The 27449-nt window shown below is 40.8% G+C and overlaps 2 protein-coding genes across 2 annotated transcripts in view; one reads left to right on the top strand and one right to left on the bottom strand.

The window, feature by feature from the left end:
* syne2b (spectrin repeat containing, nuclear envelope 2b) overlaps positions 1-12163 on the bottom strand; it is a 235832-nt gene extending 223669 nt beyond the window's left edge. Inside the window, 2 exon segments of the mRNA XM_049596570.1 lie at positions 1348-1474; positions 12031-12163. Of these exon segments, the coding sequence (XP_049452527.1) occupies positions 1348-1435 (88 nt within the window). The 5' untranslated portion in view covers positions 1436-1474; positions 12031-12163.
* Positions 12164-19753: 7590 nt separating this feature from the next.
* Positions 19754-25805, top strand: gphb5 (glycoprotein hormone subunit beta 5). The gene is made up of 3 exons (XM_049596773.1): positions 19754-19782; positions 22464-22662; positions 25614-25805. Exons 1-3 carry the CDS (start codon positions 19754-19756, stop codon positions 25803-25805), a joined length of 420 nt encoding a protein of 139 aa, XP_049452730.1.
* The last annotated feature ends 1644 nt before the right edge of the window (positions 25806-27449 follow it).

The following is a 27449-nucleotide window of genomic DNA, read 5'->3' on the forward strand; positions in this document are numbered from 1 at the left end:
GCCCTACAGCCCGCAGCAGCAAAACAGGCTGCAATGTAACGTTAATAGGCAACTGCACACCATTTATGTCCATTAAAAGTGTTTGTTTTTGCCACTGACAGGCTCAGATTGTTACTGTAAATCTCGGACAACATAATGGCAAGGATCCCTACAGAGAAAGACTTTTTGTGAAAGAGTAATATCCTGTTTGTGTTACCAGAAACAAAAAAAAAAAAATCACAATCACCAAACCAACCAGACTCCATTTAAATACATTTTTATCATCGTATAACACATTTCATTCACCTTCAATAATGACCCAGGTACCTTTAACAGATCACTTTACTTCACTTATAGAGCTGAAATACACCACACTGGAGATCAAGCAGAAGTCAAAATTATGAGTCAAAATCTTCCTGCATCTGTCACACACACTGTGAACACACTAGTCATGCCATGAATGTAATAAGACCCTCTGAGACCAAACTTTCTGTCAATCACCAAAACATATAAAGCAGTTTCAGGATTTATCATCGAGTAAGAGCAGTTATTACTGGATGACTCATTTTGAGATTAAAAGCTTCATAAAACTGGAGATCAAACAGATATTCTTATAGATAAGTTGACAAAGTTGAAAACCAGCTATTGAGAACTGATAAAATGCCTTTATGTTACAAGCAGTGAGAACAGGATCAAATGACAACGCTGGCGCGTCACAGCTTTGCTTCAAACATTCAGAAACGCCCTGGGAGACAGCGACTTAATGAGCGAGAAGCATTTATTATCTCCTCCACCCTCACGCTTTCTCCCTCCGGATGGCTCTTTGCAATATGACTCATGTCTCTGTAAGAGCAGGGGTTCAGTTTCGGCAGATTAAACAGAGCATGACCTCGAAAAAAGTGACAAAAATGAAACAGGACAGAGCCAGCAGCAAGCCGAGATGGAGTCATCAAACTGCTCTCCTGAGTGGGACGCATAACTAAGGCTTAATAGTTATTATGTTGCCACAGTAACAAAGATAAAACACTGAAATCAAGACATGAGGCTTTTCTTTTTACAGTTGCATGACCTCAGACTTCTCTCAAGGCGAGCAGAAACCAGAAACAATGAGCCTTCACTCAGTTTAGCCTGAATGCCTGTTGAAGTAAATCATCAAAATAAAAAAGCACCACAGTTGCTATAATAACCCAAAATTGAGACCAAGCTTAGGTATTCAAAGCACACAAAAACACCTAATCTGATCTTTCACATACCTGTAAAAATAATAGAGGAACTACAAAACAAATCTTAAAGTATTAACCCACCAAACCATGATAAAAAACAGAAACACTGCGCTGTAATCTTTACTAGAGGAGGAAAGAGACTGACCCTGCAGCAGCATGTGGACATTATCGATGTCCAGGGGGATGGACCCCCTCTCCACCACATCATCTCTGTAGTAGAAGTCTGACGACATACTTTCTCATCCACAGCCTCCGGGCAGCATGGCACCACTCTGAAACAAAGAGAAACAGTCAGTGTTAGTGCCGTACAGTGTGGCTTATAAAGTGAAGCATGAAACTATCTCTCATTAAAGGTTTGATGGCACTGTGTTGAAATTTCTGGCCGTTAAAACTGACTTTCTGTCCAAAATTTTCCAGGGCTGGTACCTGCGGTTATTCCACAGGCTAGTTAATAACATGTCGGGCAGGAAATCCAAAGTGTGGGATCATTTTGAGAAGGTGAAGGACGAACCCAAGGTGATATGTAAACTCATCTTCATTGGTCGACTACAAACATGACGTATCATCTGAAACATGGAAGTAGCTACATGCCCATTAGCCCACAGCGTCACTAACAGGCGGCTCGCTCAGTGTGTGACGTGCACTTGTAGATAAAATATAGGCCTATATTAATGAAGGTTCATTAGTACGGTTTGTATTTCTCTGTAATGTAGCACAGTGTTAACAATGTTACTGATACTATTCTTTCTCACACCTTCAACTCAAACCACCAAAATATATCATTTATTTATTACATTAATATTGTAAACATGCAGGAGACTGGTCGACTAACAGCCCTAAATGACGACTATTGGTCAACTAGGAAAACAGACAACAGACAACCATTCATGCCCACATTCACACCTAAGCCACCAATTAACTTGCATGTCTTTGGACTGTGGGAGGAAGCCGGAGTTCCCAGAGAAGACCCATAATTTTCTGTGCCAGGCATTTTGATAAATTAAACTGCTTTTGATAAAAAATCTTTGTCTTAAAGTGCTCTGCAAGGCAACAAAAGGATCTAGACCACAACCACAGTCAACAAACATAGATGGACAAAGGAAACAGCCCAACAATTTCAGAGACCTTGAGTTTGGCAGTTGCATCATTCAAAGACACAGAAAGCCACGTATCTCCACAAAGACCTTTCAACAAGCCAGCAGAAACACTTTTATAATACAGTCGGGGGGAGTCTATCATCTTTCATAGAGCAATGAAACACTGTTCTGTCAGTTTACATTGAGTGCTGGATGAAGGGTGCTGGGTGTTGGGCTGTGTTTTGTCTTGTTCAGTCTGGCCCTAGGATACAAATAAGTGAACTGAGAAAAATGTGTGACATTTAGACAACTTTCCAAATACGCCTGCTGAAACAAATCACACCCTGATAACAGAGAGGGGTCTTTGGTTTGTCCAAAACGTCTTTTTCTGCTCATCACAAACATGACTGACAGTTTAGGAGAACAAACAGGTGAGTGAGCCTAAAATAAAAGAGTGAAATAGCACTACGCCTCACGAAAATGTCAGAGCAAATGTCAGACCAGGTCAAATAGTAGCTGTTGGTTTGTTTTAACCTCCCTGTACTGCCGGAGGCGGAGGGGGTCTCATTCAAATGATAAAATCAAGCAGTATTGTGTTTTATCAACTTCCTAATGCCTCAATCCCTGTTGCATCTAAAGCTTGGTATACACTGCGGATCTGGGCTGTCCCAGACAAAAGACCTGAAAGAAACGTGGCACTAAAACAGCTGTCCTACGTCTCACAGTGAGAGAGGTTTAAGGATGGCCATTGTCATGGTCTTGCGATCAAAGACAGCCTGGGATAAAATTCTGACAGTGTCACAAATCTGGTATGACCATCTCACAGTGTGACTGCTGTTACCAGCTACATCTACTAACCAACCAATAGAAAAGCAGCATAAACCCAAACAAACAGACGGACAGCAGCTGGCCATGGAGGCAAAATACGCTAAAGAAATGTGTGAGATTCCAGCAAAGAGGAAAACTTTGTTGAGTTGTGGCAGCAGAAGCCTTGCCTGTATGATGTGTCCTCCAGCTCTTACTGTACCGTGATCGGGTAAAGAAGGACGAAACATGGAGGGAAAAAGCGGCAGTGTTGCAGCTGCCAGTTGAGCAACCTAGCAGCTAGCAAACACACACAGACACACCACAGTAAATAGTGCCCAGAAAACTTTAGGTTAATTGATAATCTATATATGACATGTATGCCATCTACAATATGGTCAAACCTTCAACCTAACAGACACTGGCATATTTGTCTATCAAGATATTCTGCTAAGCATAACCTCATTGACAGGGGTAATGACAAAATTTCACACAAGAGAACAACACGACAGCATCAATGTTTCCGCTTGTCTGCACACTTTATGATTTAAGACACTGCAGGCACATTTTCAGCCTTTCAATTTCAGACTCAGTCCACATTGCTCACACACAATATGTGTAAAGAAAGGCTGCTGCAGAACCTCACGTGCCTTTTGGCTGAAGAACTGCCAGTAACACATATAAAGTGATCGTAAGACTCCTGCCTGTATGATACGGTGCCAAGTGTTCATAAATATCAGCTTTATTGCAGAAAACCTGATGAGTGCTCAGCAAAACTATGAATTTGATTAAAAAGAGGAGAGGCTTTCTTGATAGATGTCAACTTATTAATGTCAATGTACAATTTTTCTTACAATCGCAAAACCCTTCAGGCTCATCAATTAGACCTTTGTAAAGTCAGCAAATGATGGCCTGGCTGCGATGCCTTCCTATGACGCATTCTGTGTAGCTGGCTACAAGCAGGGGTGGGATGACACTAGGGCTGCATTATATGCCAAAAAAAATCATATTGCAATTATTTTGACAGATGTTCTGATTGCGATATGAGTCCTGATTTTATGATTTCAGGAATGGTCATTTTTGCATTTCATTTTCACTGGAGAAAAAGAAAAAATGTGCCAACCAAGTATGCTCTTTTACATCAGGATGATAGGATCACAATCCTTCATTTACGGTATGTTGTAACACATTTTACCTTTATCAAAATTACTGCCTAGCAATTGTATGCCTCTGTGCACCACTCAAGTTGCACTTACAGTTTTCACCCACGTCTATGAAAACATGGATGTTTCACACACATCTTCACCCAGCAGCACAGAAGAACTATACAATCAGCACAGTTTCAAGGTGGGTATCCAAAATGAGTGTCAGCAATTCAGTATCTGACCAAAAGTCTCTCCTTCTGTTCTTGAGATACTGTATGACACTGAGTAATGGGCAGAAAAGTGTTTTTGCAGAATGCTATGAAGTCACAGTAAAGTTGACCTTTGACATTTTGATATAAGATCTCATCACTTAATTTTATTCTATTAGACGTGTGAGAGCTTTTGTCTTAATTAGCATATGAATTCTTGAGTTATGGCCAAAAACATGTTTTGTGTGGTCACAGTGACCTTGACCTTTGACCTTCAACCACCAAATTCCAATCAGTTCATTTTTGAGTCCAAGTGGACGTTTATGCCAAATTCAAGAAAACTCCCTCAAAAGATTCTTGAGATATTGTATTCAAAAGAGGAGATGGATGCAAGGTCACAGTGACCTTGAACGTTGACCACCAAAAGCATTTCAGTTTTTCATTGTTGAAACCAAGTGAATGTTTGTGCCAGCTCTCAAGGTATTCTTGAGATATCACCTTCACAAGACGGATGCAAGGTCACATTGACCTTGACCTTTGACAATCAAAACCAAATCAATTCATTGTTTGTTTGTTTGTTTTTTTTTAAGATTATTTTTATTGGCTTTTTGCCTTTATTGACAGGACAGAGGGTGAAATGGGGAGACAGAGAGAGAGAATGGGGACTGACATGCAGCAAAAGGCCGCGAGCCGGATTCGAACCCACGGCCGCTGCAGCGAGGCAGTGCCTCTGTACATGAGGCGCCGGCACTATCCACTACGCTACCGACGCCCCCAAATCAATTCATTGTTGAGTCCAAATGGACATTTGTACCAAATCTAAAGAAATGTAAGCATTCTTGAAATATCGTGTTCAAAAGTATGGGACGAATGGAAGGATGGACAGAGAGACAATCCAAAAACATAATGCCTCTCGCCTCAGCTATCACCGGCACTGAGGAATAAAAATTGCAGCTCCTGCAATTTGGATGTTGTACTTGACGGTATTGCAGTGTGGATAATATTTTGATTAATTGTGCAGCCCTAGATGATATACAATTTTCTTGCAGACTGTGCTAAAAACACACGCAATAAGTTGAATAAATTTCCATTTTGGAGAAAATCATAGATATCCTCTGGAATTATTTGAAAAAGCTGTCTAGCATGCTAACATACAGTCCCATATTGATTTCCTCATTTATTTTAAGAGGAGGGGGCACATTCTTCAGTAATTCCAAAATCCTAAACCTGTCACCATGGCTGAAGGCCCATTTATGGATGACTGTTTTTCACTAAAAATTGTGTTCACTAATAAAAAGACGCACATCCTATCTGTGATGCAATAAAGATAAACGTTTCCTAGTAAGTGCCATTCGATGGCATTTTAAGAGCTTTAGCATATTTTGATGATTGATTTGGGTTAATATAATGAATCACAATTATTTTGGACAGGTTTATCATGACATGAAATTTTCATTTTGGTTCATGCCTAGCTACAATTACGAAACAATATCACCTCATCTTAACTTTCTCCTGTCAAAGCATAATTAGATTTCTGAAGAAGTATTTTGCAACCATCTTTCTAACTGATAATAAATTCAATAAGTCAAATTAGAAGCAAACAATGTCAAAGACTTATTAATGTTAATTAAATAACTTGATTAGCCCACGTTTGACAAAACATCTGGCCTTCAAACACTCAAACAAAACCTTGAGGTTGTGGAGTATTTCCAAATACCGTTTGTCCGAGGTTAGTCTCATGCCGCTGTCGAACCTCTACACAAGACTGCTGCAGTAATTAACACGTGCAAGACGTGAACCACTGCCCTCTAACATTAATGTGAGCACGTGGACACATTGACATAAAGCTATACGAAGAATTACGTGAGTGTATGTGGGGGTTAAACCACTATAGCACGGCATCTGAGCTATCCCAAGGCTTCATGTCAGCTGTGGACGGACCGAGAGGGGGGAGGAGAGATGAGAGTCAGTGGACAGGGGTGAGAGACAGAGAGGGTAGTGGGAGTCCAAATAAGACTCATATAGATTAACTAATAGGAAACTGTCATAGGACTCAAACACAGATATCATCTGAAGGAAAAGACTGCAGCTTCTTTGTGTGTAGCTAACAAAAACAAACTGTAAAAGGTTGTTGTACACTGCTGTGAGTCACGACTGGTGTGGAAAAGGCAAGCAACCCCCAGTGATAGATCGCATGTCACTAGTAGTGAATTTGAGTTGTTGCCATCAGGTCATCGGTTGGTTATTGATCGTTGATATCACTGCATAAAAAGCACTTTGTTTGTACTTGTAATGTTTTGTTATATTTGTCAAATGTCAAGGAGCATAATTCCAAAACTAACTAAGAGAATGGGGAAGACTGGCAGAGACAAAGGAATGAATAAGTGAGGAAGACCAGTCAGACCCAACGGTTGAAGACAGATAAAGAGATGAAGAGAGGATGAAGCACAAAGAAAGTCAAGGAAGGAAAAATGCAGCAGAATAGAGGGGAAGAGAATGAGTCAGTGAAGCAGAGAGATGTGAACCTAAAGGGATAAAGATAAGAGATGGTTTGAAAAAGAAGGAGAGAGTAACAAGAAGACTATAAGAGTTAGAAGAGAATGAAGGGCGAGCATACAGAGGGGCAAGAGACAGAAACAGAGAGCCCATGACAGAGTCTCCCTGAGCCAAAGTCACAAGTCTCTTCGGTCAGCTCTAATTGTAGCAACAAGGCAGAGGGCAGTGAAACATGGAGCGCACTGTTGTGGAAAAAGCACCGGGAGGGGGGACGACATGAAGCCACAACACAAGAATTACATGCTTTTTAAATGTAATTGTGCATGTATTTATTTATACATTATTATTATTATTTATAGCACTAGCCTGCGGGGATGATGATGGAGGAGGAAGCAAGAGTGATGCATTCAATCAATGTTCACACCTCCAAGATCCAAGGGTCAGCCTAGTTAACAGGCCAGATCAACTAACTGCAGCAGCTACATGTGTCATTTTATGTCAGTTATTATTAAGGTTGGGATGATATGCTTATCTCATGCTTCAATACTACCATGATACTTGGGGGCTGATTTGATACATACTGCAAAATGTAGGTATTGTGATTGGATATTTCACATTTTGTACCACTTCCTCTTTCCTCTTTCAGATAAATCAGAAATAATAAGTGTCTGAGGTGGTGCTATATGTAAAACCAAATATTGGCTTATAGATATGTTCAGGGCAGGACTGTCATCAATCCTGTGACATTTGAGGAAGACTGGACAATGTATGTTGGAGTTATAAAGTACTTCCTGTTTTGTGGCAGTACGCCTTAGTTTGACTAGCTTAGCTTTGGGGCTGTTTCATCAAAATCTTGTACTGAGCCTTTTTTTTTTTTTTTACAACCAAGCATGAAACCCCTAAAATATCAAATTTTTCACTACTTCTGATATGTCTGCAAAGTTTCATGAGTTTTTGAGTATGATAAGTCCCTCCCAAATGCAATCTATTTTAGTTAAGGAGAAGAAGTCCTTGCATTTCAATAGGGTCCTCACACCGCTTGGTGCATGGGGCCACAGAGTCTGCTTGTGCATAGGGCCCAGAATTTTGTTGCTACACCCCTGCAACTCATCATTACAGCCTCAGTATGTGAATAAGTTCCCTGTGGTATGCAGCAATGTAGTGTATATGTCTCTGGCTTTTATTGCTCAAGGTAAGAATGGAAGGAGTAAAGCTAATGCGCTGCTGCTGACAATGTGGGAGGCATTGAAGTGTTTGCCGTCATGGTTCTGAGTACGGAGCCTCCATGTTATGTTTTCATAACCTTCATGAGTATAGGTGCAATGCTAGCTAGCAGCACACCGGTGGCAAGTGATTGTTTAGCGGATCAGCTGATGTCCCATACAGTAAACTGTGTCCCAAAACTAGGAGCGCTGAAGACGGTCAGTTTTTGCAGCACCAATTAGATGCGTGCACGTGGGAATCAGACAGCAGAGGAGTAGCCTAAGAGCCCCCTAAATTTCACCAAAACACGGTAGAGACTCTCAGCATGTTTTCTTTTTAGCAAAACTTTTTTTGGTACAAATATTTACCCACCAGTGTGGCTGATAGCCAGCTGAGATTTACTCGTCCAATGCAAAATCTACCAGCATCTGGCGCTTGGCAGGTGTAATTTTCGGACCCTGCCCCACTCCTAGTTAGTTTTATTTATTTTATTTTATTTTTACAGATTCATAACCAAAGAAATTTCAAAGGATTTGACTTCCTTCTGATTGGTTAGAGCAAACCAAAACAAAATAAGTCCCCTGCCAACAAAAGCTTGTCTAACATGACCACTGTCTGACTGAAAAACTGCTCCTGCTACTACCAGTCTATATGGCATTTGATAGTATTTGTGTTTAAAAACAAACAAACAAAAACACATAAAAGCTGAACTACTGCTGAACTGATGTGAAGTACTGGGACAAACACTCTTGACATCCACACTTTTTACAGTAGATGTAAACAAACACCTGTGGAAACCACATATACTACATTCCCACACAGCTTCAGGTTTGACAACAAGTGCTTTCTCTGTGGATGCTTCCTTCTAAGCATCAATGTCATGACTCACACTGCAACAACAACACTCTCATTAGTCTTCTCTAAATGACTTCCAGCAGGTCTTTGTACTCTGCTTAAGCCTAAACAATAATAAATCAATAGCATCTGTGCTGCTGAACCTGTCACACAGAGTCTTCACAGACACACCCTGGAAGATATGATAATAGCAAAAGGGAGAGGCAATCTCTGCTTTCATTTCACTGAGAACACAACGCGCAGAGGTTAATTTGGGACAAATATCCTGCAGGCAGACTTTCAGTGTCGTGGCATTTTAAACATGCATGATCTCTGGAGGTTTCTGCAGCTCCTGGATGAGCTGTTGCTCTACTGACATTTATCTAAAAATTAAAGGCAGCCAATAAACACCAAAGATTGAAACTAACACTTTGTGCCACTTCCCACACTCCAAATAGAGCCACAGCAGAAAGAGTTAAAAAATGCTTTAAGGCAATAGGGGTTGGGATTTCCAGAGAAATACAGAGGCAGATCGTTTGGATTGATCAACTGACATTGCCAAAAGGTCACTGCCACTCCTTTATTTGTTTGCGTCACTTTCAGAAATGCCAGCGTTAGTCACAGCCTCTATCCAGACTTTCCTCAACGGTCAGGATGTGAACCCTCTGATCAGCAGCGTGATGCTCTAACCTTTGAGATCCCCCGCATGCCACCAATCAAACCAGGTCACACTACCATGCATGCCATGATATGCATTTCTAATCCAGTGTGCTTAGCAGAATGATTCTCGGGTCACTATAATTATGATCTACACAGGTGGGTTGTGTCAGTGTTGTGTCATCTTCTGTAACAGCTCAGAGGTGTGGATTTACGAAGAATTTATGCATTTTGCCATTCGACCTCTGGGCTAAAGCTTGGGGCGGAACGTGTGGAGGATGTGCAGAGCACCTAGACCAGTGTGGGTCCGACTGACTGTATGCATTACATATGTATATACACTTTCCCAACATATGCAAGTTAGCATCCGCCAGTTTGCAAATGCTGGGGACTGATTCTGTACATTTCTAACAAAAAACTTTGGTGAACTCAACACACCCAGGTTTACATTGCTGGCAAGTAGATTCTCTGGAAGGCTGGTGATTGAAAATTCAACTTTCTCTGAATTGAGGTATAGAAACAAATTTAGGCCAAAGCAAGTGTAATTTTCAAGACAGAAAGGTCAATTTGAAGCTTATCAACTTGGGAAGTTTTGTATATGCAAGTGAAGCAGTGACATTAAACACAAAGTGATGAAAAGTAATCATTTTTGATGAGAATTTGTCGAACAGAGACAGTAATTATTTTGTTTTTTTGTGATGTTGTGTATGATATTTTGAAACAGAATAACAGCAAGCCCTACAATCTTACTTTGCTACTTTCCCCTTTGTGTCAGGATACTCCTTGCCAAATTTCATACTTGTATGACAATTTATGCCATTATAATGCCCTAAAATTTGCATATACACCATTTTGCCAGAGACACATCCCAAAAAAGGGCTTTTGAGCCCCCTTAGACCAAACTGAACAGCGTTGGGGGTGTTCGTTATCAGCTTATGATGGCCCAAGGTGAAGCTTTACAGGAAATAATAATGAAAAAAAGGTAGCAAAGAACATCACGAGGTCTAGACCTGGCTCCCGGCCTATGTGCAGGAGTAATTGGACTTCCAATGGCATTATCTTGGTGTGTTAGTCTTTGAGACTTTGAGAAGTACAGTTTAGTACGATTTCAATGAGATGCACATGTTTAAATATATTTTAAAAGTCTGCCAGGTAAACATACTGAATACCCTCTGACAACATAACAGCACCATTTCCACCATAAACCAATGGTTACACAAATGCTTTAACCAATAAAACCAGCAAACATATGTATATATATATATATATATATATAGACATGGAGGTGCAGAGAAAATTATGGTGCGTGAGCTTCAAAAACCAAGTTTATTCATTTAAATATTCTCCTCCATCTTACATGAGGACTACACTGAAGTAACTGCAATGACCTGAGATGGAAGAGCCACACCGTGTAGAGTAGTAGTTACAGGAGTAGACACACTGCAGTGGTATGCTGAGCCCTATGGCTTTAAAAAAAAATGTTGCAGGGTGGCCTAATTTCAAACTGTCAAACCATAATGCTCAACAGTTTTGTTGAGTGAAATCACTTGAGAGCCACATGTCTCTGAGCACATAAACTTGGAAGCCAAATAAAAACTAACATCAACAAACCGTCAGCATTAAAATGTGATTCTCAGTCTCAAATATTAAAAACTTAAGGTGTGTTTTCTCCTTATGACATTTTTGTCAAAGCAGTCGTCATAATACAAAGTCTGAAGCCAGTTTAAGGAGGGGCCGTGCAGCAACATGCCCTTCAAATTAAACTGGAAATGTCATTAGAATTGATTAGATTTCAGACATTGTGACAAAACTTGTTGTCATATTCAAGGGAAAATAAGGAATACATTATAATACCATGCAATTATTCTGACATCATACAAAATACATGACATTAACATATCCTATTTCAATGTCAACACATTTAGAATGAGTTATTACTACTATTTTACATTTGACCAGTTTTTACACTACTGCTGTATGTTATCAAGTGTTACAAAGTGACTGCAGGAATGTGAGATAGTGTCGCTGTTATGAAGCTGTCAGGGCCCCAAAAATAGCAGCAGGGAACACGTGCGTACGGCTACTTTCAGATCAGTTCAGCTGAGCCATATAATGAGTCCTTGAGGAAGACTAGAGGACTTTTTAATAAAGCACATAACAAGCGACTGCCCTGCAGGTTTAACAAGACTGCAATGAGAAATCGGTTCTTGTAAAAAACACACACACAGCAGAGGAAACAGGGGGTGACAGCAATATCACGATGATGTCTTGGATCAATTACAGATGGATTATGTAGCCTAACCCTCAAATGACGCACCCAAGAGCCAGTGCGTTAACTGCAGATACTATTCGTTAGTCTAAATTTCAAGTGAATATAAAGATCTAAAAAGGTGGTGGTACTTACATGCAGAAAAGGAGTGCGTTTTGGTGATGAAAGGTGCAGCACAGATGCAGGTCTGGACAGTGATTTCCAAAGTGGAAGCGCAGATCTTGCTGTGTAGTAGCTGGTGGAGATGAAACCTGAAGCGCAGTTTGACAGATCTGCAGCCTGCAGAGGTCCAGGCCGGGCCGGACTGTCACCAGAGAAGCCAGAGCCATACCGGGGGCCGAGCAACAAAAAAACTCACTGAGAGACTAAATATAGAAACCAGTCAGGGTTCAACACACACACACCCCCTCCTCAAGTTTGGCACCGGCGGCTGTCACCTGAGTTAAAGGTTTCAGGCCCTGAGGTTTAATGTCAGCTGACTCTGGAACTGATCCCAAACCTGGCAACCTGAACTTCAGTTTCCCCTCGTTCATTCATAAAGACTGCAACAGAATGGAAACTATACATACTGATAAAACAAAGAGACAAAGACTGATGTTACTTATAAATAGACCATTGTTAGGAAAGCAGGCTCTGACGTCACATGACCAGTAACCAACGTAAACCCTAGTAGCCAAGCATCCTGAGTTGGCCTAACTGAATAATTAAGCAAACAATAAACACCAAAACACTCACATGCAAAAGCCCACTACAACAGCAAAATGTCACCTCAACAGTTTTTCTGCACTACGGCAACTCAAGAGGGACATTAAATGTAGCTAGCTAGCTCAATATAATGTTATCCTCCACAATATCATTTTCAAAGCAATAATTTAAGTCACAAAATATGGTTAGCTATGTTTAGCTTATGGCAAGTGGCATTAAAATTAGCTAACACTGTCTTTTAGTTTGCCGTGAATACGCACCTGTTATGCTAGCTGACGTTAATTAGCCATAACCGTTAGCCAAACGTTAGCTTACTGCGGTGTCAGTTGAAACAGCTAACGAGGCTAACTAAGCCTCTCTCTCTTATCCAACCGCTAATGAAACAAACGCCATTTCATCTCGGTAGGCGGTGTGGAAACTTCTAGCTAACGCTGACGCTAAATTATCAGGGTAGCCATTGCTGACTGAATGCTAATCTTCAACCAAGTTAGCTAACCTGTCCCGTCCAAGCGTTGTAAAATATTTTAAACGGTTTGCCTGACACAACCGAGGCAACTGAAACTAAAAAGGCCATTGTGCCGTATGGAACAACTTCATATTAATTTTTTAAACGTTCATTTTGTCATTTATTTGCGGTTTGTACTATGAAAACTCAACGTTCGGGCGGTTCATTGCCGTTTGGGAATCGTTTGCGCATGCGCATCTTTTCTTGAACAACTTTACAAACAAGGCAGGTTGATCATAAAATCATTGTGTGTCTGGAGAGTGAAAGAAATACAAATAATTAAAACAGAATATTTAGAAAACATTTAAAATTTGAAGATACATTCAAGTACATACAGTAAATTGTAAAATAGGTTAGGACATTCAAGCTCTATTCATTTATGCAGTCGTTCACCTCTTAGCAGTGCTTTTGCAGATATATTTCAGGGACTTACAAAATAACTGAAATTTATTACACAATTATTATTATTATTATTAGTAGTAGTAGTAGTAGTAGTATTGTAAAATATTTATCTCAGGCATTATCATTAACAATAATAATAAATGCAACTTATTTATAGGTGCCTTTCAAAGCACTCAAGGACACCTTACAACACAAGCTTAAAAAAACAAGCAGCAATGTATCCATAGATCATAAATCAAACGATTCTGTAAGATACAATAAAGGTTACTAAAATAAGTAGACAAAAATCATAATTATAAATATTACGTATAAAATCATCTTTATAAAGTCATCATCAGTGCAGGTCACCGTATGTGTGTCTCCATTAAATCAGTCCAAATATGCCAGCTTGAAAAAGTGTGTTTTCAGACAGGATTTGAAAGTGGACACGGAGTCAATATTACAGATGTTGTGGGGAGAGTTCCAGAGGCGGGGGCAAAATGGCTGACCAAGCGACACAATGTGAAGTAACACAATTTAGTAGAAACTGTAAGCACTATGGCAATGAAAAATAGAAGATATACTTTATTAATCTCCTGAGGGGTTATTCGATTTTTTTCTCTCTGTTGTGTCATATATACACAGGCCAGAAATACACACACATGCACAATCAAGACCTGTACATGCATTAAGTGGAGAGGTGTCAAGGAGGGGGGGCTGCCCATGGACAGGTGACTGCTTGAGGGAATTTCAATGGGTCCCCCCAAAAAATGGAAAATAGTTTGTTTTCGCTATTTAACTACAGAAGTGAGCCCAGTGTGAGTAAAAGTCAAGAGTGACTACTAAGTTTCAATTCCTCCACTGTAACTATGGATGCAACTTTAGTATTTCAATCTTAATCATATCTAACAACCAAAATATTTTTTCGGATGGAGCGCCCTGAAGCGAAATCTTGAAGCCATGACCTGATAGGTGTCAATTTAGGGGTCCTTGGCACAAAAAAGGTTGAGAGCCACTGCTGTAATAGCTATATATAGCATGCAAGCCACCTCACAACTTTTGTATAGACGATTTATCTATGTAAAAGTTGTGAAATGGCAAAAAAGGTTGTTGCAAAGTTCTAGTTACACCAGGTGATCAAAATGTTTAAAAGTTATTGTCCCTTTAATGGCCACTGACTCTGAGTTGGATTCACAGTAATGACTTTGCTTGTGACCTATTATTTCAATTGATGCATTAAAGGAGCTCTACCCAAATATTTTTACTTTCTGTTTCAAAGTGCCAGGCATGTTTATGTTGGTGCCTGTGTGCACTGTTAACCTCAAAGTAAATTAAAGTGCTGCGCCTATGATCCATATGTTTCTCAGTGTGCCTCTGATTGCTGAGGAGCTGTCACAGAGCTCCCGTGGCCTGACAGATTATATTTGCAAAATATAAGACTAAATTTGAACCTTTTTTCCTCAGATACTCTTAAAAACTATCCAATATTTCTCAATAAAAATCAATTACAGTAAATAAATGGTGGCGAATATGGGTACCGAGCTTCTACAGGAGACAAAGGAAGGACACAAAATTGTGTGAACTTGCTTTCTAAATATTGGTGAGGCAACAGAAGCAGCAGCAGGGGCACTAGTTGGGAAGCAGTTACCTTGCATTTCAGGCTGTAATGTATACCTAAAAATATTTCTATTGTTGTGTTATTTATTCAGCTCCAAATTAGGTATGCACATTTGGTGTTGACCTAGTGTCCACACCACATTATGAACTGTAAAACCTAAAACAAATATAACATTTGCTGGAAACCAAGAGAATAAGTTCAGATAAACTTTAAAACATTAGAAACACACAAAACAAAAACTTCATTTAGGAGCAGAGTCATAACAAAATACACAAAATTAGAAAGTCAGAAAGTCATCACAGCAAGAACTGATTAAACTGCTGCAACTTATTTTTGGTGAGTATCAATACCACAAGTGAGCACCAGAGGTCAGCACAACATCATGATACTGCCAGGCTGGTGACATCTGCAATAACCAATAGGATTTTCCCAGTGTTTCAAGAGTGTCTGGATGCCCCTATTAGGAAGCTACATGCAAACTGTGCAGTCCTCGAATGCAGTGGTTCCAAACCGGGGGTCCAGGGACCTATATAGGGTACAGGTATTGCACAGTGTAGCACACAGATGTTGCACCTGATGATTGTAAACTTTTTTTTTTTTTTTTTAAAAAAAGCAAGATATAATAAATAGACAAGCTGAATGTCTGGATTCACATTACTGCATGTGCCAAGTGGAGTAATAATGATTGATTGTCAGTAGTCCGTTCTCGTATGTGTGGTCTGCTAGGAGCAGTGTTGGATGTACAGTCTGACAGCAGTAGGAATGACGGACCTGCGGTGTCTCTCCTTCACACAGTGGGTGAAGCAGTCTGTCACTGTCGGAGCTGCCCACTGCTGTCAGAGTGTCCTGCATGAGGTGGGACATGTTGTCCATAAAGGATCATAGCTTTTTCTCACACCACCTCCACAGGGTCGAGGGATCATCCCAGGACAGAGCTGGCTTTTATCTTTTGAGTCTCTTCCTGTCAGCTGTCGAGATGCTGCTGCCCCAGCTTATGACTTCATGGAAGATGGCTGATGCCACCACAGAGTCAAAAAGATCCTCAAGAGTGCCCCCTGTACTCAAAAAGACCTGGGACTGGTTTCACAAAACTCCTTAAGTTTTCTCCTTAAGTATGACACTATTTTTCCTTGCACAGACTCCCTTAATATGTTTTCTTAGTTAAGGGAAATGTGAACTCATTTACTGTGTTGAAAGAGATTTTACAGTGCTAAAAGTTTCCATGGAGATTGTTGGTTTGTTTGGACTCACGCTTGTGATGCCTGTTATTGTCTCACAAAGTTAGCGCATAGTTAAAGTGAAAAAAAAAAGCAGAAGAAAAGAAGACAAGAAAACCATATTGGTCAGAGGAGGAAAAAGTTTACACTTGTGGAAGAATACAGTCATAAGCAGCACAAACTACAAAATAAATTTGATCCCCAAATACCAGAAAATGATTGTAGGAAGAAATTGTGACGAAAATTAATTCAGTCACATCTAAAGTGTAAAATCAAAAGTGTATCCATTGGGTTCTCCTGGTCGCAGAATACTCTTCTGGAGGTGTGCTAGTTTTTTCATTTATCACCATAAACTCAGCCATGTTAGATGTAAGATGTAATATAGATGTAAGATGTAAGATGTAAGATGTTAGATGTAATATAGAGTCAGAGATACCTTAAGTGCTTTGTGCTAAGATCTTTTGTGCAACGGTCTAGGGATTCCTTAAGAATAAGACAAAGACAAGGAGAAAACCACGAATACTTAAGTGAACATTTTAAGGAAACCTTAAGGAGAAGACTTAAAGGGAAAAAAAATTAAAATTCAGCCATTATCTACTCACCCATATGCCGAGGGAAGCTCAGGTGAAGTTTTAGAGTCCTCACATCCCTTGTGGAGATCCAAGGGGAGAGTGGGTAGCAACACAACTCCACCTAATGGAGGCTGACGGCGCCCCAGATTCAAACGTCCAAAAACACATAATTGAAACCACAAAATATCTCCATACTGCTCGTCCTGAAGCCCAGACATAAAAAGTTGTTTGGAAAAACATCATTTGAACTCTGTTTCTAGCCTCATTGTAGCCTGCAGCTCTAACTGCCTCTCTGTGGACCCACTCACGTGTGTGCATTGATGCGCCAGACCACTGAAAGCACATGAACACACATGAACGTGGTGCCCATGTCTCACGGTCTCGCACAAGCACACACACGTGAACGCAGTGTACAGAGAGGCAGTCAGAGCTACAGGCTACAATGAGGCTAAAAACAGAGTTCAAATGATGTTTTTCCAAACAACTTTTTCAGGACACTTGGATCACTACGGACGAGCAGTATGGAGATATTTTGTGGTTTCAATTATGTGTTTTTGGACGTTTGAATCTGGGGCGCCGTCAGCCTGCATTAGGTGGAGTTGTGTTGCTACCTCCTCTCCCCTGGGATCTCTGCAAGGGATGTGAGGACTCTAAAACTTCACCTGAGCCTCCCTCGACATATGGGTGAGTAGATAATGGCTGAATTTTCATTTCTGATTAACTATCCCTTTAAGGTGTTTTGTGCAACCGGCCCCTGAGTCTCCCCAGTAGATAGTCTTCTCTGTCTTCTCTTACATTTGTGTTGTCTGTCCAGTTCAGTTTATCGCTTAGGTGAACACCCAGGTACTTGTAAGGTACAGGTAAGCTGTCACCATCTCAACATCCACTCCCTGGATGTTAACGGTACAGGGGGAGAGTGTTTGTACCTGTGGAAGTCCACCTCCAGCTCTTTGGTTTTCCCTGCACTGATCTGGAGGTGGTCCCACTGGATCAGTTCTCTGTACAGCCTGTCATTCCTGTCCCTGATGAGGCCGACAGTTGCAGAGTCGTCAGAGAACTTTTGTCGGTGGCAGTTGGTGGTGACATGACTAACGTTTTCAAAAACTTTTTAAAGTCTTCCTCAGACATTCACTTGCAGTCCACAAGACACTCTGAGGACTTTTATCTTCCATACTGTCGGACTCTTAATCATTGAAATACAGAAGACAATCTCTTTGGAACAACCTACCTTAATCTCCACAATCATCATCTATATTAGTGTTACTAAAAAACATCTGAAAAGGACTCTTCATTCCAACACTTTATTGATTCATTTGCAATTTGAGATGTGACACAGTCCCTCCAAATTTGCCCAACCAGCCCCTTGGCTCATGGACTATTTAATCTATCTCTTATCTATAGATTAGTTTATTTGTTGACCATGTGTCCCGATATCAGCGAGCTCCAGGGGTCACATTTTGGCTTCACTTCTTTCCCTGTTAAGTTCTCCATGTGCTCACTGAAAGGATCCTCTCACACTGAAATACATATAACTTGGCTGAAGTATTAGGAATCCTGTTATTGCCCTTACGCCCCTCAGGGCGGGTTAAATTAAGCAGAAAAACTTCCCCATAAGAGTTAATGAAGTATGACAAAAAACGGAGCTAAAATCTTTCATTTGCAGTCTGCGAATAATTACACAAAAGCAGGATTGTGGAAATCCAGGCTTACTCCCTTTGTTCTGGATTACAATTAACCCCATTGTAATCACCACTGTTATCCAATTACATGCATTCTGTGATTCCACACCCTGCACGTTGTTCATTAATAGTCTCCAGGCTTCCTGATTGTGAGGAGGACACGGTGTCTGAGAGGAGTGTGAACCTGTCCCCGGCTCATCCTCCTCAATATTTCCTCTAATCTAACTTTAATTGCTTGGCCTCAACTTTCAACTTCACTTTTAAAGATTTATTTCCTGAACTACTTGAGAGCAGTTCTGCTCCAGTGGCTCCACACGCTGCCCGCAGGGGCTCTGACGATGGTAGTTTCTTGATGAGGTGCTTACTCACCCAAATCAATTCTTCCCCCCTTTCTTCACGTCTCTTTTCTCCTTCTGTCATTGTCTCCTGCGAGGCCTGACGCACCCTCCGATATGCATCCTTTCTGTCTTAAGTGAAGCTTTACAATGCCTGCAAGACACAGCATGAGTAATAGCCAGCTTTCTCTGCATGCGTGAGGAAATGTCTCCGGAAACGAAAAGAGACCTAACGAAAAAGTAAGCGACAAAGTGCTGGAGCTCAGGGGTGAAGTCATTACAGTCGGCATGTGAGAACAGGAGCAGGGTCTGTCTCTGGAGCCAGCTAATTGAGCTCGGATGAGTGGGAGTAGACACAGGTAGCACTGTGTTTGAGTGTGTTGTTCCCCTTTCTTCCGTGTGGATGACTATGAACAAAAGGGCAGACTCTTTGCCTTAATCAAGCTAATGGAGTGGGAACAAGCTGTTAGGTGAGCTAGATGGGCAGCGACAGGTAGAAGGGCCTCCGGGGGATTTGGGGAGTCAGGGGAAGGGAGAGACTGGGGTGAGGACTTCAGCTTCTGATTGGCAGGACACATGATGATAAAAAGCCCTGGCTTGTGCTGTCAGATCCATTAGCAGGTGGTTCAGGTCTGAGGAGCACACAGTGACAAGTACTGAGGTTCATGTTTGCCGTCCACGCTGACAAACAGTGACTTCAGAGCTGATAATACTGGCCTGAACTGTGAGAACAGCTGCTTGTTTCCAGCACTTAAACTTCTGTGATTTTATTGAGTGTATATTCAATAGTCAACACTTTCATCCTTGTGTTTGGCTGCTGGACAGCAACTGTGAGTCATAGCTGAGATGATCCTGCAAAGGAAGAAGTCACAATGGTGAGTGAATTCAGCTTTACTGCTCTCTATGGAGTCCTGGTTACATTCATTAAAACCTCACCAAGGTCAATTTAGTAGCTGTTCTGGACCTTTTGATCGTTATCACCTGAGCTTCTAACACATTCTGACTCCGACCTCGTCACATATCAACGTTTGGTCACGGACTTTCCATGCTCAGATACAATGTGCAAGGTACCATGGGTGCATTGGTTGTTGACATCAAGTTCAGCCTGTTACATACAGTCTCTTTTAATATAAACGTGCTAGGTCAGAACAAGAATGTGAATTGACTTTTTTCTCTCCAAAAACTAACGCACATGGTTGGGTTTAGGAAAAAAGAACAGGGTTTGACTTTATAATCTTACGGGACGCGAACACTGCTCTCCCAGGTGAAAGCTGGTGTTTGCTGGACCCATCCACCAGCCCTACTCAGACTTTTGCTGCCTTAACTATCATTCTTGTCCCATCATGTTTCCCCCTATGCCACGAAGTGCCATTACACCATAACGGCGGCCAAGTCATTGCCCAAGTGCTAGATTTTGACAACTTTGGAGTGAGAGCAGGTTGGATCTTCAGCAGTAGATGGCGTTTTTTCATGGAACATGATATTTTTGTGAGAAATGTGATCGACAGCTACTAAATGGCCCCTTGTGGTGAGAGTTTTTTCCCCAAATGCTGTTTCCAAGGTCACCAATAAACTTTGACCCAGGTGCAAAGCAAGATGTTGTAAACATCTGGGGCTCAGCCCAAATCTAGGGGGTTCTGGGGCATGTTTCCCCACTGAGATTTTTCTTCCTCATTTATAGCAGCTATATACATAATTTTCAAGTCATTTGAGATGATAGAATATCTAAAAATCATTTGTGAAAAACATGATAGTTGCCAAGAAAAGAATGATCCTGTAAAACTTTTATCCTATGTTGTATCTAATTGTTCTCCAGCTGTCATCATCATTCTGAAATCACGACACAAGAAATGAGTGGGGTTGCAACAGTATGAGATTTTCACTGTATGATAACCATCTCAGAAAATATTGCAGTTTCATGGTATCACAGTATTACAGAATTGATATTATCATCAATTAGAATGACCCTTAAAGGAATGAAAACAGGCACACAAACAACCTTCAAAGTTGAAATGTGACCTTCAGTGTTGAAATTATGTCAGTTGTTGTTTCAACGTTAAAAAAACATTGAAACAATGTTTAATTCTAATGGATGTAAAAAGGTTGACAAAAGTCTCAACATTGAAATTTCAGAAAGATCTGTTTCAACATTTAAACAATATTGAAACAACGTTAAAAGTTTATGAAATAACAGTGAAACAACATTGATTTTATATCAAAATCAAACATAACTTAACAGTGAGTCAGACATTGCATCTAATGTTGATTCAACAGTGAGTAATCATTAGAATGGCAGCTGGGAAGGGTCATTTTTGGTTCAACAAACATTTTGTGACTATAACTGAAACTTGAAACCATTTTGTTGATTTAATGGAGGCATGTGTAAAAAGTCTCCCCTTTGAAAATAACTAAAATAAAGGGGAGATTCTCCGTCCAGCTGCACTTGCAATATTGTACGATAATGGTCAACTTTTATATCATTGTATACCTTGAAACCAGTGTATTGCTGCAACCCCACAAATGAGAGGCAGAAATTTTTTTGGTGTTACTATTCTTAAGTAGGAATTTGGTGTACACAGCATTAATGATCTTGTAACCTATTTTTATTACACTATGCTGGAGTTCACAGGATGAATGTTGAGTTGACGAATCTTCTACTTAAGTACTTGTACAAAAACATAAATAAATAAATAAATATAAATATGAACATCTTCATTTTTATACATCAGTGTTGTAGGCTTAAAACAGTTCTTCTCCAACTGTGAAAATGTGAAGCCTCTATACCAAATAAAAATTGTTTTCAAAACATTTCAACCACTAAAATGTGTGAAACACATCTGTAGCCTGGCACCTTGTCCTTGAAATTATGCTGAACCTCAATAGCAGTAGCTGGTCTTGAGTCTTCCTAGCTGCTTAGCAATGGAAGCCAACGGGTGTTTACTTTGTGGTGGTTTAAGAAATCTGTGAAACAGATCTAAAAACTTGTTTTTAAAGCCCAAACGAAGATCTGCAGTGGTTGAAACATGTTGGCTCTTAATGATTTAGCCACCTCAATAAAGGCTGTTTAATACTTCCTGTCTCATTTTCTACTTTTTTGGAGTGCCTGGATTATCTTTCTGTGTATCCTGTTGTTTCCTGTTCTTCATGAGCATCTGACACAAGGTTTTGATCATGTTTGATTCTACAGAGCAACCAGTTGTCTTGCTCTTTTTCAAAAAAATAAATATATCGGTTGTCAGTCATACTGGCAGAAATTGGCATGTTGGCCAATTCTGATATTTTATTTTAAGCCGATATTGGCTGATATTGTTGTCCATCCCTTAATATTACTGACTATTTATTTTCTTTTCAGTCCCAGACCCCAAGCTCATTGGGATTCAGTCTTTGCCCTGCTTTAGTGTCCTTGAGCAAGATACCTTTCTGGCTTCTTCTGCACCTGCTCTTTTAACCTGGAGCTTATAAATCCTTCCTAGCTTCTCATTAAAATCCATCTTTTCTTCAACTATGAAAACACAACATGTAACAAGACGCTTTTGTTGCTGCTTGCCACCCTCAGGAGGCCTGGACTGCTCCTGTGCTGCTTCCTGCTCTGGATGTCTCTGCAGCCACTCTCTCCCCACCTGGCATCAGCCGTCAACCTGCGGCGCTTCATTGGCTGCGCCGTGCGGGAGTTCACCTTTCTGGCCAGGAAGCCTGGCTGCGGGGGGCTGCACATCACCACGGACGCCTGCTGGGGGCGCTGTGAGACCTGGGAGGTGAGCGGCTGGGAGACGGCTACTGTACTGTACACACAGAGAGGAGGAGAGGAGTGTAAATGTGAGAGGTGACGTAAGCAAAGCTGACAACTTTACACAGAAGACAACAGTTTGCTGTTTCCATCAGGCTACATTTAAAGACAGAGAGAAGAAGAAAAAGATGGATTAAATGCAGATTCAGCCAGCCAGATGAATACACCAAGACAGACAGCCAGACAAATACTATAGATACAGAGACAGAGAGAAGTGATCCCCATGGAGAAAATTTGTTTTCGCTTCCCTCCCTCCACAGGGAGGTCAGTGCAAGGTCGGCTGCGAGTGCAGGCAGGATCCAGCTGCAGGCGGATACAGTAGATAGACGGACACATATCAGAACTGATAGAGACACATATGCACGTCAGCTGTCAAAGAAAAACAAGTTCTGTGTTTATAATAAGTGACTCAGATCTTATTTTTGTCACATAGTAATGAGCGGCTGTGTGAAGTATAAATCTTGCATGAGAATGGAGGAGGACAGGAGGCTTTTGGAGCAGCGAGCACTGAAATTGAGTTAACGTTCTGCAAGAATGGAAAGCAGCGTGGAATCCTGAGATTGAAGTGACAGCAGCAGTTTCCTTAACAATGCCTCAAGTGCATAAATGACACAATTGGATTTCATAAGTCGCCGCATACTGATTACAAAAAAATGCGTTGAAATCTCAACTTTCATCTGGTACATTGTGCTCAGTGACAGGAGGCATTAGGAGGCTTGTGACTCTCTCTGCTTTATTATTGCAGTGCGGCTGGTGTGCGTGCACGAGGCCTGAGCTTTGTTTTGTGATACTCTTTGGATCCCCTCTGGGAGGAGACTCATCTTTGTGTCTGCTCTCCCCCACAGGGAGGTCAGAACGCAGTGGATGTCCTGCTTTAGGGCCAGTCTGTAGGACAGACAGTTAGGGGGTCAGGGGGTCACAGGACAGTCTCTAATTACAGCCTTACCTTCTGTGCATTCAAGCTATGATGGAGGATTTTTAATAACTGCATCAGCAGAATAAGATTAAATTCCTGGAACACAAACACTACAAGCAATTAACAGAAGCTTTGCTGATGTGACACAAACGTCCCTTCAAACACAGCTTCATAACAAAATGGAGGTTCACCAGCAAATTAAAACGAGAAGCTAATAAGGTGGATTTGTTTCTGGTTACTGTGACAAAGGAAACTGTTGGTTGGTTTGAAGCTGGAAAAAATTAACAAAGGTTCTTCTTGGTAAAGTTTTTGACCATAAGTGGTGCTGGAGAGAAATGTTCTAATGACTGGGTCCTCCTATTGTGTATTGTGCACTTGAGCCTGTATGTACATGCCATGCCTTGAGGTGATTTGACAATGCAGAGGGCGGTACTGAATATCGACAGGTGGTGGATGTAATGAGCTGTAAAGGCCACTAAAAAAGGAGAAGAAGAAGACTGCAAAATGACTTGAACACTTCCAGCCCATTCACATTTTCAGAGTGTCAAACACAGCAGCTGGGTCAGTACCCTTTAGCATCACATTCTGATGCACAAGGCGCCCTTTAGCGTCTGTAGGAGACATACCACGCTTTCAACTAACTCCACTGTAAGCCTTCAGCGGCAATGACATACGGAGAGAGAGAGAAGTTCTGCGTAGGGTGTGAGGGTGGTGTTGTGAGGGGTCAAACAAACACCACCACATCATTTATATGCACAGCATACGCACAAAACGAGGCCTGAAAGAGGCGTACGTCACTTCACATGCAAAAGTTGTGATGCATAAAAACAGACTTGATGGGAGAAACTTTGACCCATGCTTACGAACATTTTGGAGACAGGAAATTGGTGAGGTGGAAGCCTGATTGTAGAAATATTTTTTGGCCCACAACATTTTTGGCTTTTGTTCGTACATACATATTTAGTACGGATCCTACCCATTGTTTGATAAATGAGACCCCAGACTTCTTAATTTCACCTTCCCACAGTTTTTTACATTACAGTTAACATCATACACCACATAATTTACTTATGTTACGTAACAAACGTACTTACCTGGCTTTTTTCTAAACCTAACCAAGTAGTTTTGTCGCCTAAACCTAAAGTAGTATTGGTGAGGAAACCTTTGTTTCCTGTGAACACAAAGTTTATTTCGAAAAGATACTGTAGCATGTGAAATTGACACGCTGTCCCAGAGTATTAAAAACTGACGCTAAAGGGGAACCTAGAGCGTCACAGTTTGAAGCATAGGGCCACTGACCAGGCTGCCGGAAAGTTGGGAGTGACAATATCTTGACAGTATGAGTTTCTCATGTTTTATGAGACAGGAAATGTATTCATCATGTTTGCTAGTTCTTAAGGATGTAGATTTATCGTAAGTGCGATATCGTAGGCAACTGGACTTGTTTGCGTTTCTTGAAGACGTTTTGCCTCTCAAGCTAAACGCAAGCAAGTCTAGTTGCCTACGATATAGCACTTACGATTACCATGACCTGGATGACTGAAAATCTTCACCAGCACGATGTGGATTTATGTTCCAATCTTAAGGTTGCACCACACCCCACATATTGATGGAAATATCAATGTCATACTCTTTGAGAAAAAAATAGCAAACAAACCCTCTCAAATTTAACTTGAGTTTGACTCAATTGGCATTGTGAGATTGGTATTTTGCAAACACACACAAAGTCAAGAACCAGCTGGTGTTAAAATTTAACATGAAGCCAGCAAAAACTCAAACTCTCTCTAGATGAATTAGCTATTTTGCATAACTAAGATGTTGCTAATTAGAGCAACAAGCTGACAATAGTTTTACATCACCTGAAAGCCCCCTGTGGAAAATAATGACACAGTCAGAGCTAACCTCCAAAGTGAACATCATCAAATATTTTTATATTACTGATAATCACCATTTTAGGAGAAAAGTTATGAAGATGATTTTTTTTTTTATGTTTGTATTTCCAGAAGCCCGTCCTCGACCCTCCCTTCATTGAGTCCTACCAGCGTGTTTGCACCTACAATGAGACCCGTCTGGTGACTGTGAAACTGCCCAACTGCCTGCCAAACGTCGATGCCATGTACACCTACCCTGTGGCCCTGAGATGTGACTGCGGCGTCTGTCTGACCAGCACCACTGAATGTATAACATCTGTCTAACACAGGTCAGGACAGGCAGAATATATACTTTTTTAAATTGTGCTTTTCATAATAATTTCCAGTTATGTCATATATCATTAGTTGAGTGAAATGTTCGAGGGTAAATCAGGTTTTTCTGCCATGTATGGACAATTAAAAAAAGAACAAGGTGAGAAGGCAGCTAATAAAAGTCCTCTGCTCCTGCTAGCAGCTGAGAAATGTAATCATTGCTCTGTTATCTAAATTTACTAGTTAGCACTGCTAATCTTCAGAATTCAAAATATAGGCTGTACTTATTCTGCTGATGTTTGTTTATAAAATAAAATACTTGTTTGTTTTTTTTACACTGTTTGGATTCAAATTGCTCTTAAAGGGATAGTGCACCCAAAAATGAAAATTCAGCCATTTTCTACTCATCCATATGCCGAGGGAATCTCAGGTGAAGTTTCAGAGTCCTCACAACACTTGCAGAGATCCCAGGGGAGAGGAGGTAGCAACACAACTCCACCTAATGGAGGCTGACGGCGCCCCAGATTCAAACGTCCAAAAACACATGATTGAAAGCACAAAATATCTCCATACTGCTCGTCCGTAGTGATCCAAGTGTCCTGAAGCCCCGACATAAAAAGTTTTTTGGAAAACATAATTTTGAACTCTGTTTTTAGCCTCACTGTAGCCTGTAGCTCTAACTGCCTCTCTGTGGACCGTGCTCACGTGTGTGCGCTTGCACGAGACCAGCGAAAGCACGTGAACACACATGAACGCAGTGCCCATGTCTCACGGTCTTGCGCAAGCACACACACGTGAAGGCAGTGTACAGAGAGGCAGTCAGAGCTGCAGGCTACAATGAGGCTAAAAACAGAGTTCAAAATTATGTTTTCCAAAAAACTTTTTATGTCGGGGCTTCGGGACACTTGGATCACTATGGACGAGCAGTATGGAGATATTTTGTGGTTTCAATTATGTGTTTTTGGACGTTTGAATCTGGGGCGCCATCAGCCTCCATTAGGTGGAGTTGTGTTGCTACCTCCTCTCCCCTTGGATCTCCACAAGTGTTGTGAGGATTTTGAAACTTCACCTGAGCCTCCCTCGACATATGGGTGAGTAGATAATGGCTGAATTTTCATTTTTGGGTGCACTATCCCTTTTAAAAGGTTCTATGACAAAAACGTAATGTGCAGAAATGAACAGGTAAACTTTGTATGTACTCCTGCTTTTTTATACTTCTATGTTCACTTTTAAGAAATGTGACAATGCCTTTTTTGGTTTTGTTTTGTCTTGTAAAAGATATTGTTTGGTAAATTTAAAATGAAATCTAAGCTCTGAGAGGCAAGGGAGAAAAAACATGTGGTGATCCATTTCCTGAATCTGACCTAGAGTGTTTATTCTCCTGTGTGTCTGACTGAAGAACTGTTCTTGTCTTTTAAGGCTTTGCTGGAATAATCTTTCACAGTTCCACAGTTTTTGCAGATGAATAGTTTTTTTGTCGTGATAGTGGGCTATTAATGTCGGCCACAAGAGGCTGAGCTGCACCTCTAACCCATGTTCTAAATACAATTAAAAGAATTAATGTTTTCCTCCAGGTGACTTTTAATTTCTACATGCACTCTAAACACAAATATTGTGTGTTAGCAACTTTTTTACTCACTAGCTAACGAGCTAACA

This window comes from Epinephelus fuscoguttatus, linkage group LG14 (assembly GCF_011397635.1).
Source record: "Epinephelus fuscoguttatus linkage group LG14, E.fuscoguttatus.final_Chr_v1".
Classification (NCBI taxonomy): Eukaryota; Metazoa; Chordata; class Actinopteri; order Perciformes; family Serranidae; genus Epinephelus; species Epinephelus fuscoguttatus.

What these genes read in the sequence shown, in the direction of transcription:
- gphb5 (XM_049596773.1), top strand. Translation starts at nt 19,754, where the DNA reads ATGATCCTGCAAAGGAAGAAGTCACAATG. An exon ending in CAAAGGAAGAAGTCACAATG is followed by an intron (nt 19,783 to 22,463) that starts GTGAGTGAATTC and finishes TGCCACCCTCAG; the next exon opens with GAGGCCTGGACTGCTCCTGT. An exon ending in GGCGCTGTGAGACCTGGGAG is followed by an intron (nt 22,663 to 25,613) that starts GTGAGCGGCTGG and finishes TTGTATTTCCAG; the next exon opens with AAGCCCGTCCTCGACCCTCC.